An 18,742-nucleotide genomic window follows, 5' to 3' on the forward strand; every position below is an offset into this window, starting at 1 on the left:
CGAAGATAGATTTACGTACTGGCTATCACCAGATACGTATTCATGAAAGGCATGTCGAAAGAACCGCCTTTCGGACTAGGTATGGCCATTAAGAGTTTCTCGTATTACCTTTTGGGTTAACCAATGCTCCAGCCACTTTCCAGCAAATGATGAACGATCTTTTTCGTGAACATTTGGAAAAATTTGTGGTGGTGTTCCTAGATGATATTTTGATATATAGTCGTACTCTTGAGGATCATGTCAGACACCTCACGATTGTCTTATCTATTTTAAGACAGAATCGACTATATGCTAAGTTAAGTAAATGTGAGTTCTTTATGACCGACATCATTTACTTGGGACACAAGATCACTCGCGATGGATTGAGCATTGACTATGACCGAGTTTAGAAGGTTCTGGACTGGCCTATACCGCGAACAGTGAAACAACTTCGTTCTTTTCTCGGTTTTGTTGTTTTTCTTCGGAAATCTGTGCGGGAGTACTCTCAGCTCACACTACCGATGACCGACTTATTAAAAGGTCATGGACGTAAGTCAAATCAACCTATCACTTGGAATAATGATTTGGATATGGCCTTCAGACTTTTGAAAGATAAAGTCAAGGAAGCACCTATCTTAGCATTACCTGATCCTAGTCGACCTTATGTTCTTGAAACTGATGCCAGTGACTATGCTATCGGGGCTGCTTTATTTCAAGATGGTAGACCGGTTGCTTTTGAAAGTAAAAAGCTAGACGACACTCAATCTCGTTGGCCAACCCTTAAGAAGCAGCTTTATGCTGTGATTCATGCTCTCAAGGTTTGGAGAGATTATTTATATGGCTCCAAGTTTGTGGTATTGATTGATCATCAGTCAATCAAGTATGTGTGTGATGCGGATGATTTGAGAGGCAGGAAAGCTCGTTGGGCGGAGTTAATGCAAGATTTTGATTTTGAGATCCGTTATCGGAAAGGGTCCATGAATAGTATTGCAGATGCGCTTAGTCGGATTAGAGAGGTGAATACTTTGTCGTTCACCGAGATTTCTACTCACTTATTTCAGTCATTGAGAGGGCTTTGCAAGACTGATAGTTATTTTGGTCCATTTTGGCAGAAGATCCAGGACGGGAGCTCATTGATTGACCAAGACTCAATGACTGAGCAGTCTACTATTCAGGATGCAGGAGGCCAGTGGATGATTCGGAATGGTTTACTATTCCGTAATGACAAAATTTGTGTACCACAGATCCCGGACATTAGGTCCAAGATTCTTAAGGAGTGTCACGACGCCCCTTCTGCTGGACACCCTGGGGTAAACAGGACACTATCGTTAGTGAAACACACTTTTTATTGGCCTAAGAAGAAAGGGTATGTAGAAGATTATGTTCTCAAGTGTCAAATTTGTCAGGCAAATAAAGCTGAACGCTTTAGCCAGGCTGGGTTGTTGTATCCTTTGCAAATCCCAGGTAATAAATGGGAAAGTATTTCCATGGATTTTATTACCGGATTGCCAAGAACACATCAAGGCCACGATTCTATTTGGGTTGTGGTAGATCGCTTGACAAAATGGCTAGATTTTTACCAACCCGGAAGACTATTATAGCTACGCAATTAGCACGGCAATTTATCGAGCAATTGTTTAGACTGTACGGGTTACCAACCACAGGACATAGTCAGTGATAGGGACTCTAAGTTTACGAGTGATTTTTGGAAACTTGTTTTTGAGAAGTTGGAAACAACTTTGAATTTGAGTTCCTCTGATCATCCTCAATCTGATGGCCAGACTGAAAGAGTGAATCAGATTTTGGAGGATATTCTTCGAGCATATGTATCCAAAAGACAGAGTTCATGGGAGGATTACCTTCCTATGTTAGAATTTGCATATAACAGTACTAAGCATACGAGTACAGGGTTTAGTCCTTTCATGCTTATGTATGGTTTTCAACCTAGATCACCTGTTATAGTAGGATTCTCAGGACTTCAGCATGATGCAACACGTAATTTTTTGCAAGATATGCAGGAAATGTTACAAGTTGCGAAGGAATCTATTAGAAGTGCTCAAGACCGAGACAGGTTTTATTCTAATAGACATCGTTCACCCAGAGAGTTCTCTGAAGGAAGGATGGTGTATTTGCGAGTTCCGAAAGATCCCGAGACTTTACGGACAGATCGATCTCTGAAATTATCCCCTAGATACTGTGGACCATTTCGTGTTACACGACGGATTGGTTCAGTTGCATATGAATTGGATTTGCCTTCTTATGTGTAAAAGTTCATCCTGTATTTCATGTCAGTAGACTTAAGGAAGTACTAGGTGGAGCAGATCAGTTAGTTACTCCTCAAGAAATTATAGATGTCGAGGACATGACATTTGTTCCGCACGAACCTGAAAGGATTCTTGGATTTCGTGAAAGAAGATTGCGTAATACGCTTATCACGGAATACAAGATCAAGTGGAAGGATCGTGTTGAGGAGGACGCTACATGGGAGACATTGACTACTCTTCAGAGAGATTACCCTGGCTTTTTAGTGAGCTCAGGAGTGAGCTCTTAGAGGAAGGGGAGTATGTCATGTGCACAGTGTGTATCTACCGTGTGCTACACGCACGCAAGACTAGTTTCGAGGCTTGGGGAAGCTTGGAACTAGGCAGGCTGATTGACGAGCTGAGTTAGGGATAAACTAACGGGCGAGCACTCAAGTATGGACGGGCGGGCGCCCAAGTGTGGACGCCCGATGACCGGCCAAGAGCCTATAAAAGGGTGGCCAAGGTTAGTTATTGGGATATAGAGAGTCTCGTGAGTTTGTGAGAGCTCTATGGTCTTGAAGCCTGGATCTAGTGCAGACGTGCACCTACTTTGCGCAGTCGAGGCCAGCAGCAATCTCGAGGCCCGCGAGGGCAGCTTCGTGGCGGTATGGGACGTCGCGAGGAGGAGATTGGTCGGTACGTCAACCTAGTTAGCTCAGCTCGTGGCTCGGTGGGGACAGCCAAGACTGTGGGCTCGCCCACGGCTGTCATGGTTGGGAGGTGAGTCAGGCCTGCACCCCCTTGCTTGTTTGTTTGTTTGTTTGCAGGTTTCGAGTCTCGAACCAAGAACGATCATGAGGAGATCCGTGGGGTTTTGACATGGTGGGTTGGTGGGTTTTTCTCTTTGCATCGCCTCTTTCTCCATTGCCTCCTTACGGCTGCTGTACCCGCCTGCTGCCCACACCTGAACCAGCTGTTATACCCGCCTGCTGCCCACGCCTCCTGTACCTGCTGTTGTACAGTACCCGCTTGTTGTACCAGGCCTGTACTTGCTACCCGCCTGCTGTACCAGGCCTGTACCTATTGTTGTACAGCACCCTCATGCTCATTTATTGCCTTGTGTACCTACGTGTACCTGACCAGTACCTGCAACTGTTGGGTGCCCACGTGTACTTGCTGGCTGCCCATATGTACCCGTTGTACCTGACTGTACCTGCCTGCTGAATTCATTGTACCAAATGTACAAACAGTACCTATTGTACCTGCACACATGTGAAGTTCTTGATGTGCTGGATTGTACCTGCTACAAATTGTACCGGTTGTATCTGGATTGTACTCACTGTACCAGGTGCTCTCATATTTTTCTCATTTGTGTAATTCTGAAATTTGTTAATTAAAATTTAGAGAATTCTTTAAGTTGTGTAGTGCAGGAGCAAAGCATGTATATGCTGACCATGCTCAGGAATGTTCTTCTTGGTGTGGTCAGTATATTTCCCTGTGTGGTGTTGTTAACCGCGCTCTCAGAGCTTCTAAGAGCCAGTGAAGGTTTGACTCACCAGGGAACTTGGAAGCAAAGCTCATCCGGGAGAACCAGGCCACATTCCCTCCGCGGTGTATCCCTTGGCCTGCGTTAGTATGAGCGTGCCTGTTGGTGCACGGTCCCGAAAAACCAGTGAAAGACAGGTATCCACCCAGTGAAGGTGGGAATGAGCCTATGATTTGAGGCTATTCCGACCAACACCTCTTCATCGACTTGAACCAGTTTTATTTGGTTGTTTTCACTCCCTTGTGGAGAAATATGGCTTGTCAGGCCCGTGACACGTGTACAAATATAAATACTCCAAGAAATACAAAAAGTAATTAGGGAGGAGGCGGCCCTTTCCGGCCCCAGTGCTGGTGTCATTTGTATTTTCAGTATTTCCAGTATTTGTGTTGCTAATGTTGTTTCCATTGTTTAATAATAGTTAAATTAAGTGTTCTAAATATGTGTATATTGTCTTCCGATCTGGAGGCCTCCTGAGCCTTCCACACAAGGGATCTCCCATCTTAAGTTCCTGCAAACACATGAAATCAAGCCTATATCTATTACATACTTTGCCCTCCATCTCTATCTGTTGCCACTTCTCCTTTTCGAAAGACTGTTCCCATGACAAAGTTTCCTGCTTTACTCGATCATGCATCTCTCTTTTGAGGGGCATAAAGTGAATGCAAGGGAGAGAGAGCTTGAGTTCCTTGCAAGCAAACATACACACACAAGAGAGAGCAGAGATGGATGGTAGAATTTTCTTCTATCTTCTTCTCTTCTCTACAACCATATAAGAGTACATACATAAAGGGAAAGTACTCTCCTACATAGTCACAGGGGACGGAAGGGACGGACTGTTGGAACGGAGGGACGCCGAGTCGGGACGGTTTAAGAACGGGGACGGCAGGGGACGGTCGGACGTCCCCCTGGAGGCGTCCCTCACAAGGGACGGTGAAGGGGACGGCAGTAGGAACGGGGACGGCTGTGGGGGACGGCACTGTGGGGGGACGGCAGGGAGCCATTCTGTGCAGTCAGATTGGTTTCCTTTGCCCGTTTCTAGCCGTTTGCGGGGCCGTTTCTAGCCGTTTGCCTTGGCTGTTTCTGGCCGTTTGGGGAGGCCTTGAGCCTTTGAGGCTTCGGCCTTGGGCCTTGGGCCTTGTCTCTCTCTTGCCTTGAGGTTTGGCCTTTAGGCTTGAGCCTTGGGGCCTTGGGCCTTGGCCCTTGAGGCTTGGCCCTTGCCTCTCTCTTGCCTATCTAATATCTATATAAGAACAAGGCTACAAGGCTACAAGCACACACACACCCCTTCAAGTTTTCAAAGTTCAAGCAACTCTCTCTCTCTAGTCTCTCTCCCTCAAGCTTCTTCTAACTTAGTAACTTCCAACTTCCAAGCCTCTCACACAAGGCCCTACTCTCTACTATCTAGACTCTCTCTCTCTCTATCTCACCTCTCCCTCAAGCCTCTTGAGTCTTCCAACTTCCAAGCCTCTAGGCCTCTAGGCTCTCTCTCTCTCTCTCTCTCTAGTAGACGTTAATACAGCTTTCTTTCTTTCTTTCTTTCTCTCTCTCATTTTGTATCTACTTAATTATTAATACAATCAACCGTCAACGCCTTCACTCTTTGATTGGCGTATTTTGTTAATATGACTCAAAAGCTTACCATTTTATGTAAATTTGTGCTCATTTTGATGTACTTCCCAAGTAGAATAAGTGTACAGTAGAAAAACTTTAAAAAAAAGTATTTTTTGAGTGCCGTTCCCTCCCCCGTCCCGTCCCCGTCCCCGTCCCCCGTTACCGTCCGCCGTTCCTTGTGACTATGCTCTCCTACAATGACATACAATGGTCGGTCCATAGTGTAAACCCGACTATATGAGTTGGTGCTATAACTATGCCATAACTCTAGTACTCCAAAGTGGCTATCACACAGCATATCATCCATTGGCGGCATATCAACCCTAATCTCACCAACTATGCCAGTGGTATAAGTACGGTAGCTATCACCCAGGTGGGTCATCAATGTCCGCCACAACACTAGTTGAGCTTGATATCTCAATACTCCCCCTCGAGCTCAACTCCACACACTGCACTCCAAGTAAGCTCCTAAACCTGTGGAAGTTCTCTGTGCCCAATGCCTTCGTGAAGATGTCAGCCACTTGATCCTCTATGCTGACATATACCAGATCCACATCAAAGTGATAGTGCACCTCAATGTACTTCGTTCTAGCATGGTATACTCTGTTATTGGCCAACTGTATGCTACTCATGTCACAATAAATGACAACTGCCCTATCCACGGGCTCATCCATATCACCAAGTAGCTTCTGAAACCAAGCTACCTCACACGCTACCATAGCAACACCCTTGTACTCTGCCTCTGTACTCAACAAGGCAACTGTTGACTGCTCTTACTGCTCCAACTCATGTTAGCACTCCCAAATGAGAACATAAAACCATTGGTAGATCTCCTGTCTGTGGACTTTATTGTAATATGCAGCGGAAGTCTTTGTATTGGAAGATCCTGTCACACAAATGATGAGAAAGACTGCGGTGGACTGTTCTAAGCTATGTAACTATGCAGTAAATGCTTATGAATGATATGTTACCTTCACCAGATGATTGTAGCTTGTATGGATGATGCACAGAAGGCGGAGGCACTGCTGTAGGGCTGAATACGCAAGGTAAACTGCTGTAGAACTGCAAACGCAGGACTGAACTGTCCAGATACTTGCTGGCTATGATCTATGCTCAAACACAGAGGGAACCTACTGTACTAGGGCCTGGCAGGGTGTTGTATGCAAGCGCCTATGGACTGAAGGTCTGAACTGCTGCGTTGAGGGTACAGGTGGCTGCACCTGAGGGCTGTAGGGACTGTGGTGCTGAGTTAAACTGTTGGGACTGCTAAATAAGACTGCTGATGTGCTGCGTTAAACTGCAGGGACTGCTGAGAGCAAAAACGCAAGCTTCAGGGGTGTTGAGAGGCTAACGTAGAAGGGCTGGATTAGTCTAGGCTGAAGACGGGGAATGCTCCTAGTGCTGAGGATGAAGGCGCCTAGCTCTCTGCAGACTGAATGGTAGAACTAAGCCCTATGCAAGCCTATTTATACTAACTAGGGACTGGTCAAGTTGGCTGGTCATTTATTTAATAAAGTTTATATTTATAAATGACATTAAATGCTAAATAAATGCCATAAAATATTGAAAAAATACCAGACAAATCCTAGTAAATTTCCTGAGGCTTCTGTGATGTTCTAAATGATGCACAAGCATATGAATGCATATTATGCAAGATGCAGAGTGCTTTCTGATGCAAACCCTAAGGCTTCTACTGACTCTACATGCATGAATGATTCTCTCCAAGTGGGTTAAGGGACTTGACTGACTGACTGACCCGCTAAGGCTGAGGAATGACCTATGTAGCTCGTGCCTGACTCATCCTGGATTGAGGATGTACAATGGGGTCACGGCGTACGACAAATATCATCCTACTGGGTTCTAATAATGTACAAATGTTACACTGCTGATGATGAGCCATCTTGTCACCATGCACTGAGTGCAGAGTGCATGTGACATTTATGTACCTGAGAATCCGTCTAGCCATATTCAAGTGTGGCTTCCTAGGAGCCTGCATAAACTGACTCACAAGTCCACAGCATAGCTCAAGTCTGGCCTAGTAATGGTCATATAGATCAAGCTACCCAGTATGCACCTGTACGAGGTGGGTCCTCCAAAAGCGTTGTGTTTTGCTCCTACGGCACTGAAATAGACTTATAGCCTGTATACCATACTTGGACAACATGTCAAAACCATACTACCTCTGCAATAACAAAATGCCATGAGGTGATCTCACCACCTCTATGCCCAAGAAATACTGTATCTCACCCAAATCCTTCATCTCAAACTTCTACTTCAAAAGCCTCCTGACATCATGTATGTCAGTATCACTATCATCAGTGATAATCAAATCATCCACATAGATGACTAATAGTATGATCCCTCTATCTGTCTTTTTCACATAAAGTGAAAAATCTGTATTAGATATCTAAAATCCAATGGTAACAAGATACTCCCCGATCTTGTTTGACCATGCTTTGGGTACCTACTTCAAGCCATACAAGGCTTTGCGTAACCTGCATACAAAATCTGGATGTGCATCACTCTCATAACCTAGTGGCTGCATCATGTATACTTCTTCTTGCAAATCACCATGCAAGAAGGCTTCTTTACATCCATCTGATGTAAAGACCAATCCTTTGCTGCTGCAGCCATAGCAATGACAACTCTCACAATTGCCATTCTTGCAACCAGAATGAATGTCTCCTCATAGTCAATGTCATAAGTCTCTGCATAGCCCCTGGCAACCATTCTTACCTTCTATCTGCTCACTAAACCATCGGTGTTATGCTTGACTTTATACTCCCACTTACATCCAATTGCCTTCTTTTCCTTAGGCAAAGGCAATAACTTCCATGTTGCAATGTTGCATTTGCATCTAATGCTGCCATCTCCTCGTTCATGGCATCTTCCCATTTCTTATTCCAAGTGTCTGTTCAAAACAAGTGGGCTCTAACTCCTGTATTGCTTTAACTATATAAGCATAACGATAAACTGTATATCCATCATATCTCAACCTGTCAACAGGGTACTTAATCCTCGTAGACTTGCAGACACCTGGATCACTGCGCCGAGTGTCCTCAAAACAGCCCTGGTTCTCCTTACACCAGGAGTAACCACAAACGGGATGCCAAGCTCATCATCAAGGCTCTGCTCAGAGCCACTAGAGTCACCATCCACATATGAGTGAAATGCTGACAGATCAGGCACAAAAGGTTGATCTACCTTTTCCTTCCCTTTGTGTGATACATGTGTACCCACATCTGTCCTCAACCTATCTGACCATGGACTAACATTGGATCCACTGCTAGAGGACTCTCCAGGTCCACTAAGCACCTGTGATTGCTGCTCTACATGTGGTGCAGCATTAACACTTCTTACATCTGCATCTTCTGTTGTCTTAATTGCTAGTGCATACTAGCCACTCATCTCGTTAAAGATAACATCTCTGCTTACTTGCATCTCACGAGTGATAGGGTTATAACATCTATAACCTTTTCTGCTCTATAGCATAACCAATAAAGATGCATTTCTCTGCCTTTGGATCCAACTTTATTCTTACTTCATCAAGAACATGCACATATACAATACACCCAAACACTTTCAAGCAAACACTTTCAAGTGAGACACATCCAGTCTTATGCCTATAAACTTCTGTTCAGACATCATACCATGAACAGCTACAATGGGTATCCCGTTCATAATATACACAACAGCTGTTACTGCTTCTGTCCAAAAATAATGTGATATATTCTTTTCAACCATCAAAGCAGGTACCACTTCTGCAATGTATCTATTTTTTCTTTCTGTAACACCATTCTGTTGCGGAGTATACCTGCATGTAAACTGTCTCTTGATTCCCTACTTTCTCAGGAAATCACAGAGCTTATTGGAGAAATATTCTCCTCCACTATCTGATCTCAGGCATTTTATTTGCATGTCTTTTTCCTTCTCGACCACGGCTTTAAATCTCTGAAAGTGAGCAAACACCTCACTTTTCTCCTTCATGAAGTAAACCCACACTTTCCTAGTGTGGTCATCAATGAATGTAATATAATACCTACAACTTGCAATTGTTACAGTCTTGGTCGGTCCCCATACATCTAAATGTATAACATCTAATGGCCTTGCACTGATATGCTTTTCATGTGGGAAAGCATGTTTGGCCTGCTTACCAAGCTGGCATGCTTCACATACTTTATGCATACTATCAACCTTAAACTTTAGCAAACCTGCAACAACAATATTTTGAACCTCTATAGACTTCACTCGTTGTATATTCACATGACCAATGCGCTTATGCCATATGTCAATATCTGCAATGACACATGTTTCATACGCAAACATGGTTGCCTTTACCTCAGGCATGTTCACATCCAAAGTAAACATCCTGCCATTTCTGTTACCCTTTGCAACCAAGCGACACTGATTTTTGAAGTCTTCCATAAAACATCCTTGAGGATTAAACCTCACTTGCAGACCCTGCTTAACCATCTGTCCAACAGAAACTAGGTTCTTTGTAATATTTGGAACATGAAGTACATTTGCCACGCACTTCATTTTGCCATCCTCCATAGACAATGGCACTTTACCAAAACGCGCAATGGGATGCGCAGTATCATCACCTGTTTCTACGTAACCTGGTTTTTCCATTTTCTGCATGTCTCTAAACCACTCACCATGACTGGTCATGTGGTTAGAGGCGCAAGAATCCACATACCATATATATTGAGATCCTGTTGTGGAACTGAGCATGTGTTGCATCACAAATAGCTGCTCACTTCTGTCATCACCACCCTGTTTACTAGATGATACATAGTTACCTTGCTACAAGTTTTCACTTTTAATGTCATTCTGCTTTTTATAGCAGTCTTTTGCCATGTGCCCTGGTTTGCCACAATAATAGTACTCTATGATATTTGCACTCATTTCTTTGCCAACCACCTCGGCCTCTTTGGCTTCCCCTGTCTCTAGACTGGACTCTTCCACCTGTGTATAATTGCTGCTGTTGCAAATCATTGGACTGTTATTGTCTAAAATTCTGATTTCCTTGTCGGCCACCATCTTCGCCTCGACCACGACTTCTATCTCTGCCTCTACATGAATTAGAGTAGAAGACTTGTTCTCATGTGTTCTTGCTTTATAAAGAAGAGTCCTCACCTATAGACTTTTTTTCTATGATCAGCATAGACACCAAACCCGAAAGTTAAGAATATTCTCTCTGACTACAATGGAGGTTTTGAATGGCTTGTACTCTTTGCTAAGCCCATTCAAACAGACACTCACCAAATCATCGTCTTTCACCGATACATTAATAGACCCAAGGGATTCAATAATGCCCTTGATCTTTAAAGCATACTCATTGATAGATATGCTTTTCTTTTCCACTGTATGCAACTTTTGTTTTAGCTACAGTTTCCTTGCCTTTGTATTAGTTTGGAGCATCTGCATCAGGTTCTGCCATGCAATTGCTAGAGTGTTGGCATCCTATATGTGTCCTATCATTGTGTTTGTGACACTCATCGAAAGCCAATACATGACTTTCCTTACACCCTGATTTCAATCCTTGAATTCCTTTATATCTGTTGAAGTGGCATTCTCTTCAGACAACTCTGGAGGCTCCTCGTGTCTCCTTCGACATAGTCCCAAAATCTTTTACCCATCAAGAAATTGACCATTCTAAACTTCCAGGCATGGAAGTTGTTCTTGTCCAGCGTCTCTCTGACAATCTGATTGAGTCCAACAGACATTCTTTCTTGCAACAATCAAAAACCTGCAAACAGACAATTTCTGTATGCAACCTGTAACACAGCAGTATCTTCTGACTGCTGCAGCAGTACTTTAGCACAACCTGTATGTCACCAGATCTGACCAAAGTACATGTACATACACCCAATATCAACAATACATGTGCAAACACTATCAGCACTCTCAAAATGCACTGCTGCACTGCAATAACCAGATTTCAACCAGAGACAGTTCTCTATCCGAACTTCCCAAAACTGCCGCAAATACCTTGCAGTGAAGAAACGGAGACCAAAACGCGTATGAAACATAATTTTGGCCGCAATATAGTAGTACAAAGTACTGCGCACCACACAAACACCTCCCAAGCCTACAAAACAATATCAGAGATGTGTAGCTCCCGGAGCTACCGAGGGGGTGTTGTACCTAAACAAGAAAGGGAAGAGATGATGATGCTTTACCCGTAAGGTGCTTCCTCGGTGGCATCACCTACGGACGGATTTAAAAAAGGGCCTATGGGCGGTGAAAAAGGATAAATACTTGAGGATCTTGGGCCTAAGGCCAGTTGGAAAAACAAAAGTGCCCAGATTTGCTACATTTATAGCGAGAATCTGGACAAGGACTAAATTTGATGGCAAGACAAAGTTCCATACCTTCCGCCGTCGTGGGTTCAAGCTCTTCCAGCATGTCATTTCACCGGTCCCATAAGATGCAGGCTCTTCAAGCCCCTCTTCCCTCATTTTTCTCTCCCGGTGGAGTGTAGAGGACCTTTGCCAAGACTCCTGCAACTGCTTCTGACCATAAAAAGTGGGGTAAATCTGGAACATATACCCAGATTAGACACTGATGCTGTAAGATCTCCTCTTGGACGAAGGAGGCTGACCATGGGATGGCATATACCAACCTCCCCCCTGTAGCTACTAGGGACAAAGTTGCATAGTTACTCTCTCTGCCAGAAATTAGACACCAAGACCTGATAAAATCCTTTCCCACGAAGTGAAACTTCTGAATCATGATTTTACCTTGCAATGCTGCTTCGAACCATTTTCTAAACTCCTCATCTGTGGGAATCCTTGAAATACAGGAAATCCCCAAAGTCACGTATTGTTTTAACTCAGCTCATACCTTGTCCATTGGAAGAGACAAATGGAGCGAAACACCTTCTTAGGCGCAGAAGACAGCTTCTGCATGCATTTTCTCCCTCTGCTCTGGAGCTCGTGGCCAATAGCTTGTTGCAACTGGTATATGGTCTTTTCATCAATGGTGGAGCCGAGAACCACCCAGCCCGTGTAGTAGCCTGTGCCAACGTCACTTAAAGAGACACCACTACCTGACTTCTGGAGGGACAGGGCCACAGGCCCAGTACCTTGCATTTCATACTCAATCAGGTCTTCACTTGAAGAGACACCACTACCTGACTTCTGTAGAGACAGGTACCAGTACTTTCCATATCATACTCAATCAAGTCTTCAGTTTGCATGCCCAAGGGAGTTTACCACAGCTCCCCATTCCCGGACTGTCAGTTGCATCCCTGTTCACATTCACACCCACATCAGTCGAGCTAGGTCTGTCATACAGCTTGGCTCTGAGCCCCGTGGACAGCATACAGAGAGGGGGCTGCCAGCACCACCCCTTGTCTCCTCCTACTTTCGTGAGATTGAGCTGTGTGTTGTCCCACTGGGTGAACCTCTTCGATTCCCCTATGGTGCTGCCAGATTTGCCTCTCAAGCCCAAGTTCATGGTCCCACTACTACTTTGAAAGGGATTTTTTTGTCCTCATTTAGTAGTAATCATCACAAGAACACCCGCCATCCTTAAAGTGGTGAATACGGTAAGTATCAGCTACAACAATCTCTCTTTTTTCAATTTTAGATATTATCTTAGTGGCGGTGTGGCAGTCAAAGCACATCCTCAAATTCTTCGCAACTCGAATGGTTGAGCCTTCAAGTGTACTGAGAAGCCCAAAAGCTATGGCTAATTTCTCACAATGTCCACACAAAGCACCTTCTTTGTCCTCATCGGAGGTTAAGTTCACAACCAAGTTTAAATGTGGAACATAACCTTCATCCTTCATTTGGACACTTAGTGTGTTTAGCTTTGAATAAATGTCATCACTTCTTGAATGGGTTTTGTCAGCCACATTAAAACCGTGGATTTGATTCTCGATCTCAATAAACGCCTTACCTGGTTTCTTCCAAGCATTTGCATATATGCGCGACTGTTCTACTCTATAAGCATCCTCTTGCATTCCTACATGAGTATATATGCTTGACATAAGCGCATAGCCAGCAGCATTTCGTCTCTCCATTCTTACTACCTGGTTGAAACATCGTCTTCCTAGATTGACATTCCTATGTGCTTTGCAAGAGCTTAGCAAAGAAGTCCATCCCGCTACATTGGCTCCAAAAGGAATACTTTCAAGCAAGTCTTCTGCCTCATTCGTATATCTACCATGACCAAGAAGGTCAACCATAGAGTTGAAGTTTGCAAGGGTTGGTAACAAGCCATAGACCTCCCTTATTGATTTGAAGTAGTGGCAACCTTCATCTATTGCACCCACATGACTGCACGCTGAAAGTAGACATAAAAACGTCACACAATCCGGCTGTAAGCCTGCTTGTTGCATGCCTTGAAATTGATGAAACACGTCTACAGATTCACAATTGTAAGCATATCCTGCGATCAATGTGCTCCATGTAACCACATCACGCGTCGGCAGCTTCTCAAACATCACATTTGCATCCTTGAGGCTTCCACATTTTGCGTACATGTCAATCACAGCACTACCAACAAATTCACAAGAATCAAGACCATTTTCTACAAGGTATGCATGCATCTGCTTGCCCTGCCCTAAGGCTCCCATGCTTGAACATGCTTCGAGGATGCAAGAAAACAAAACATGATCTGGATTTATGCCACCCTCTTGCATCTGTGCAAAAAGGCGGAGAGCCTCCGGTCCCAGCCCCTGCTCAACATAACCTGCGATTAGCGCACTCCATGTGATTACATCTCGCTGGGGTAGCCTATCAAACACCATACATGCATCCATAAGGCTTCCACACTTCACATACATATTGATCAGAGCATTGCCAATAAGCATATCCCAATTCAATCCACTTGCAATAATATGTGCATGAACAGACTGGCCCTGCTCTAGAGCTGATATGCTGGAACATGCTTTTACAACACAGACGAATGTAACCTGGTTTGGCTCTATACCCTCATTTTGCATCTCTAAGTAAAGCTGGAGAGCTTCCCAACCATGTCCATGCTGAGCATACCCCGCAATCAAAGCACTCCAAGTGATTACATTTCGATTTGGCATTCTGTAGAATAAAACATGTGCATCTTGAATGCTCCCACATTTCCCATACATGTCAACAGCATTATTGAGAATAAACAACTCAAACTCCAAGCCAATTCCAATAATGCTAGCATGTATATGCCTACCCTGCTCCAAGGCCTCTGTGTTACGGCATGCTTTCAAGATGCAGGAAAATGTTACCTGATTAGGCTGTAAACCAACACGTTGCATCTCTTTGAAGAGTAAGAAAGCCTTCTGACCATGCCCATATTGAGCATAACCTGCAATCAAGGCGCTCCACGTGACAACATTTTTCATTGGCAACCTTTCAAACAAGGATTGAGCTTCGTCCAGGCACCCATAATCCGCATACATGTGGACAAGCACACTGCCCACACAGAGATCCAGCTCAAACCCACACCCAATCATGTGGGTATGTATCTGCTTACCGTCTTCCAAAGCTCCTAAGCCTGCACATGCTTTCAAGGCACATACAAATGTGATCTTGTTTGGCTTTATACTTTCTTGCTGCAAGTGCTTAAATAGCTTTAGAGCCTCTTCACCATGTCCATGCTGAGCATAACCTGTAAGCAGTGTGTTCCATGTGACTAAAGATCTCTTTTGCAAGCGCATGAACACCATGTGTGCACCCTCAAGGTTCACACATTTTGCATACATGTCAATGAGGGCGCTGCCAACAAATACATTTGACTCAAAACCACAATCAATAATGCAGCCATGTATTTCATTTCCAAGTGTCCAGTCTCCTATGGCTGCACAGGCTTTCAAAACACAAATGCATAGTACCAGGTCTGGCTCAATGCCCTCGCTGCATATCTGCTGGAAAAGTTTGATGGCCTCCAAATAATGTCCACGTTGAGCATAGTTTTCAATTAAGGCATTATGTCTGGCCGTAGTTTTCTTGGATGTCATGTCAAAAATTGTCTGTGCATCTTGGAGACTCTCACATACCAAGTTAGAACCATTCAGGCAATCCCCGAGGTGGACATTGGTTTCATTCTCTTTTTTGAGATCATGCTCTTTTTGCTTCAGTATTACTGAGTTGGCTGGTACTTTAATGACTGCAACAAAACGAATAATTATTTAAAGCCTAGTCACAAGGCTATAGAATATTCATAATTACAGAGAGTTTAAACTTGTGAGCTGTAATGGCCACATAAATGCTCCCTATAGGAGATCAAACATCAATGACACATGACGTAACAGGGGCGTGTTACCAAGGGAATTAACAACATCATGCTAATGTCAAAAAAGCAAAATTGTTCCAGTGTGAATATTGTGGAACAAGTGCTCAAGGGGCCCAAGATGCACCCCCCCCCAACCCAACCCCAGCAGTAACATATTTTCAAGCTATGTGAGCCCTTGTCCAAGGACAATTGCCAATGTACCGCCAAGGGGTAGTCAGCGGCGAGCACGTCCTACACATGTCAGTGTAAACATGTCACGTCGGGTGCCTATCATCAAGTCTGGGTCAAATGTGTCACCCCAGTGTGTGAACCCTAGGAAAGGGTACTAGCAACACAAGGTTTTGGGGGGACATGGAGTAAATGGGTTAAGGACAGCCCATTAGCCACCCATACTTGGGGAAAGGTGCCCACAGCCAAGGACAAGGACCAATAAGGGAGGCACTTGGTGGAAAAGCATATTTTTTCCTTTCTCTTGCCTGCAGGACTGATCGACCTGTTTTGCTCCAATCGGCCAGCAGCCTAGAAAGATCACCCTCTTTCTTTGGCTGATGGCACACAAGAGCCTAGCGGTCGGCACTTGGCTGGCAGATGAAGGTCGGCCAGCAGCTTGCCCGCGGTGCGGCCACCCTTAGGTGTCTCAGCGACATTGTCTTTGGGATTGCCTGAAGGCTCAACAGATTTGGCAACGGATTCTCCGCATCTTCACTGTGGATAGGGCCTCGACCCAGATCATTACATGGGGCACTGTCACTTGGGCCACAGAGGCTAAGGTGGTCAGGGCTTGTGAGGAGGATGGGGGAGCGCTAGTCCTTCAGGTCTCTCACCATCGTATTTTGGCAGTACCAGTCATAGCCCCACCTACAAAGACCACTGGCGACCAGGCTCATGCCAGAGATGGGAGATTTGCAGTAGCATTGCAACCTGGCACATTTGGCGAGCTAGATGCAGCGAGGCCATAGAGGGTACCCACACTCTGCTTGCTAAGTCCATCAGGAGCATTTGGCTCGACATCATTCATACCCTCCGCAGTCAGTGGAGGAAGTTACAGGGAGGGGGCATGCGGAAGCGGCAGGAAGCTTTCTTGAGCCTCTAGAGGCTTGGCCCTTTCCTCACAGATAGAGGTGGTGACCTCACTTGGCATTACAGACAACCTGTGTGGTTGTCCCCCCGCCCTCGCCCCGTATGAGATAGCCTTCTCGCCCCGTATGAGATAGCCTTCTCCTCACAGAGTGGCCAGCCCGAGGAGAAGTGTCTCTTCCCCTTATGATCATTTGATTCCCGCCCCATACATGAGGCGAGTTTATATCTAGCTCTTCGTGATTGTATCTGGCCCTTTGTAGCTGTCTTTCATTATATTATATTGATAGAAGGATCTTTTTCCAGGGAAAAAAAAAGAGTTGTGGCCGAAAACTGTCCCAAAGCCTCTTCCAAAAATCTGAAAGGAAATGCTATGAGAGGCCCTGTGACTGCCAATGTGCTGCTGCTATCAGGGTGCCATCAATCTATGGCATCTGGATCTTGCGGCCTTGCCGCACTGTATATGCAAAGAAGGGGGCATCCAGAGTCTTCTCCCGATTAGCAGGGTCATGCCAAGTCCACTCTCCCAAGTCCCACTATAGGTGCGTGAGGGGTCGGCACTCCCATATCCATGGCCGCCAGAATCTCTCCCAAGCCACCTTGGCCGGCGGTAGGTCTATGTGCCACTCATGTGCCTGAAAACCAATCACCCTCACCCGCTGCAAGGTGCAACCACTGAAATCCTCTAGGGTCTTGGATAGGAGTCAGCCACTCTTGAGGGATAGCTGAGTCAATGTCGATGTTGAGCCTGTCTCTACCCTGGACCCCTGTCAGGCCTCTCTCCTCCACCTAAGGGGGTAACTGCATGTGTGCGATCCAATCGCCAAGGGACCTGGTTGGTCCTATGCTCAAGGCGCCCCATGATACATGAGGCTGGGCCCCCAACATGTGGCCACTGGGTAAACGGATCACGGGGTTCCAGACAAAAGGCTACCAAAGCTGCTCCTCTGAGGTTGCCAGAGCTATCTGCCTAAGGGTCGGCCTGAGGTGATCCCAAGCTCAAAGTAGAACTGGAGTGCCCCTCGAGATCCACTGGTAAGCCTCAACTGGGCCGCCAAGTCGGGGCGAGTGCAAAGCCTACCCAAAAACCACATGACTTGTGCCAGTTGATCTGTGCTCCTGATGCGTGGCAAAAAACCTCAATCGCTTCCGCGAATCTCTAGAGATTCCCCACATCTCCTAAAAGTATAGCTATTGTGTCATCTGCAAACTCTCAGTCAAGCAGCTCCTCTTGCGTGTGGAGAGGGAGACGCAATCCCTGAAGCCCGGTCTACAAGGCTTAGAGAAAACTACTCATGGCCTCGGTGACGAAAAGGAAGAGGTAAGGTGCCACAGGACAGCCCTGTCGTTCCAAGCGGGAAAGGGGGAATCTGTCTCACCACGGGCTCTCTGAATGAGAACCTGGCTGTGCGAGGCTGAGTAAAGTCTTGAGACCCTACGAATCCACTCCACGGGGAATCCCATCCGGCTCATCGTACCCTCCAGAAAGCTACAATCCACCCTATCATAAGCTTTCTCAAAGTCTAGGAGTAGCACTATGAGGTCCTGTTGCTGCATCCTGGCCGAAGCTATCACCTCCTAGAAGGTGAAGATGTTGTCCAGAATGCTCCAATCCTGAACAAAGCCGGTCTTGAGTGTCATGAATCAAGTCCGCGAGAAAGGGCTGAAGTCTCCTGTGCTGATGGCCTTGGCCAAGATCTTATAGGCGGTCCCTAGAACATTGATGGGCCTCCACTGCCGGATCTCCAATCTGTCGCCACTCTCCTTAGGAATCAAGTGTATCAAACCCTTTGAGAGCCTCTCTGACATGGCACCTGTGAGCATAATGATTAATCTCATCGAAGGCAGCTCGCGCCTTCCATGAGGTCCTTAGTGACGAAGAAATAAAGAGACTGGAAGCCCGTCTACCCCCAGGCATTTGCCCCTATGTAGTGCCGTCAACTCCTCCGCACTGAATGGAGTCAAAAAGGACCGAAGAGAGGGGGGAACCACCTCTCTCGTGTGCCACCAAACCCTCTTGTGTGCATCCATCACCTGTGGGCCAGTGAGA

The 18,742-nt window shown here is 45.5% G+C and overlaps 1 protein-coding gene across 7 annotated transcripts in view; it reads right to left on the bottom strand.

Annotated features, from left to right (window-relative positions):
• LOC147619968 (pentatricopeptide repeat-containing protein At2g27610-like) overlaps nucleotides 1–18,742 on the bottom strand; it is a 70,875-nt gene that overhangs the window by 14,576 nt on the left and 37,557 nt on the right. For 4 of the 7 annotated variants that reach the window (XR_015261698.1, XR_015261699.1, XR_015261697.1 and 1 more), the window contains exon 3: nucleotides 11,757–15,489. Coding sequence is in view for 3 of the 7 variants with exons in the window: in XM_086772067.1 (XP_086628193.1) it covers nucleotides 12,884–15,489 (2,606 nt within the window). In the remaining 4 variants the exon portion in view is untranslated. Of the gene's footprint in view, nucleotides 1–11,224; nucleotides 15,490–18,742 lie in introns of those variants that run through there. The other 3 variants (XM_086772067.1, XM_086772069.1, XM_086772068.1) reach the window with 1 other exon arrangement.

The sequence above is a fragment of the Cibotium barometz genome, chromosome 32 (genome assembly GCF_041138505.1).
Source record: "Cibotium barometz isolate CiBa-2024 chromosome 32, ASM4113850v1, whole genome shotgun sequence".
Lineage (NCBI taxonomy): Eukaryota > Viridiplantae > Streptophyta > Polypodiopsida > Cyatheales > Cibotiaceae > Cibotium > Cibotium barometz.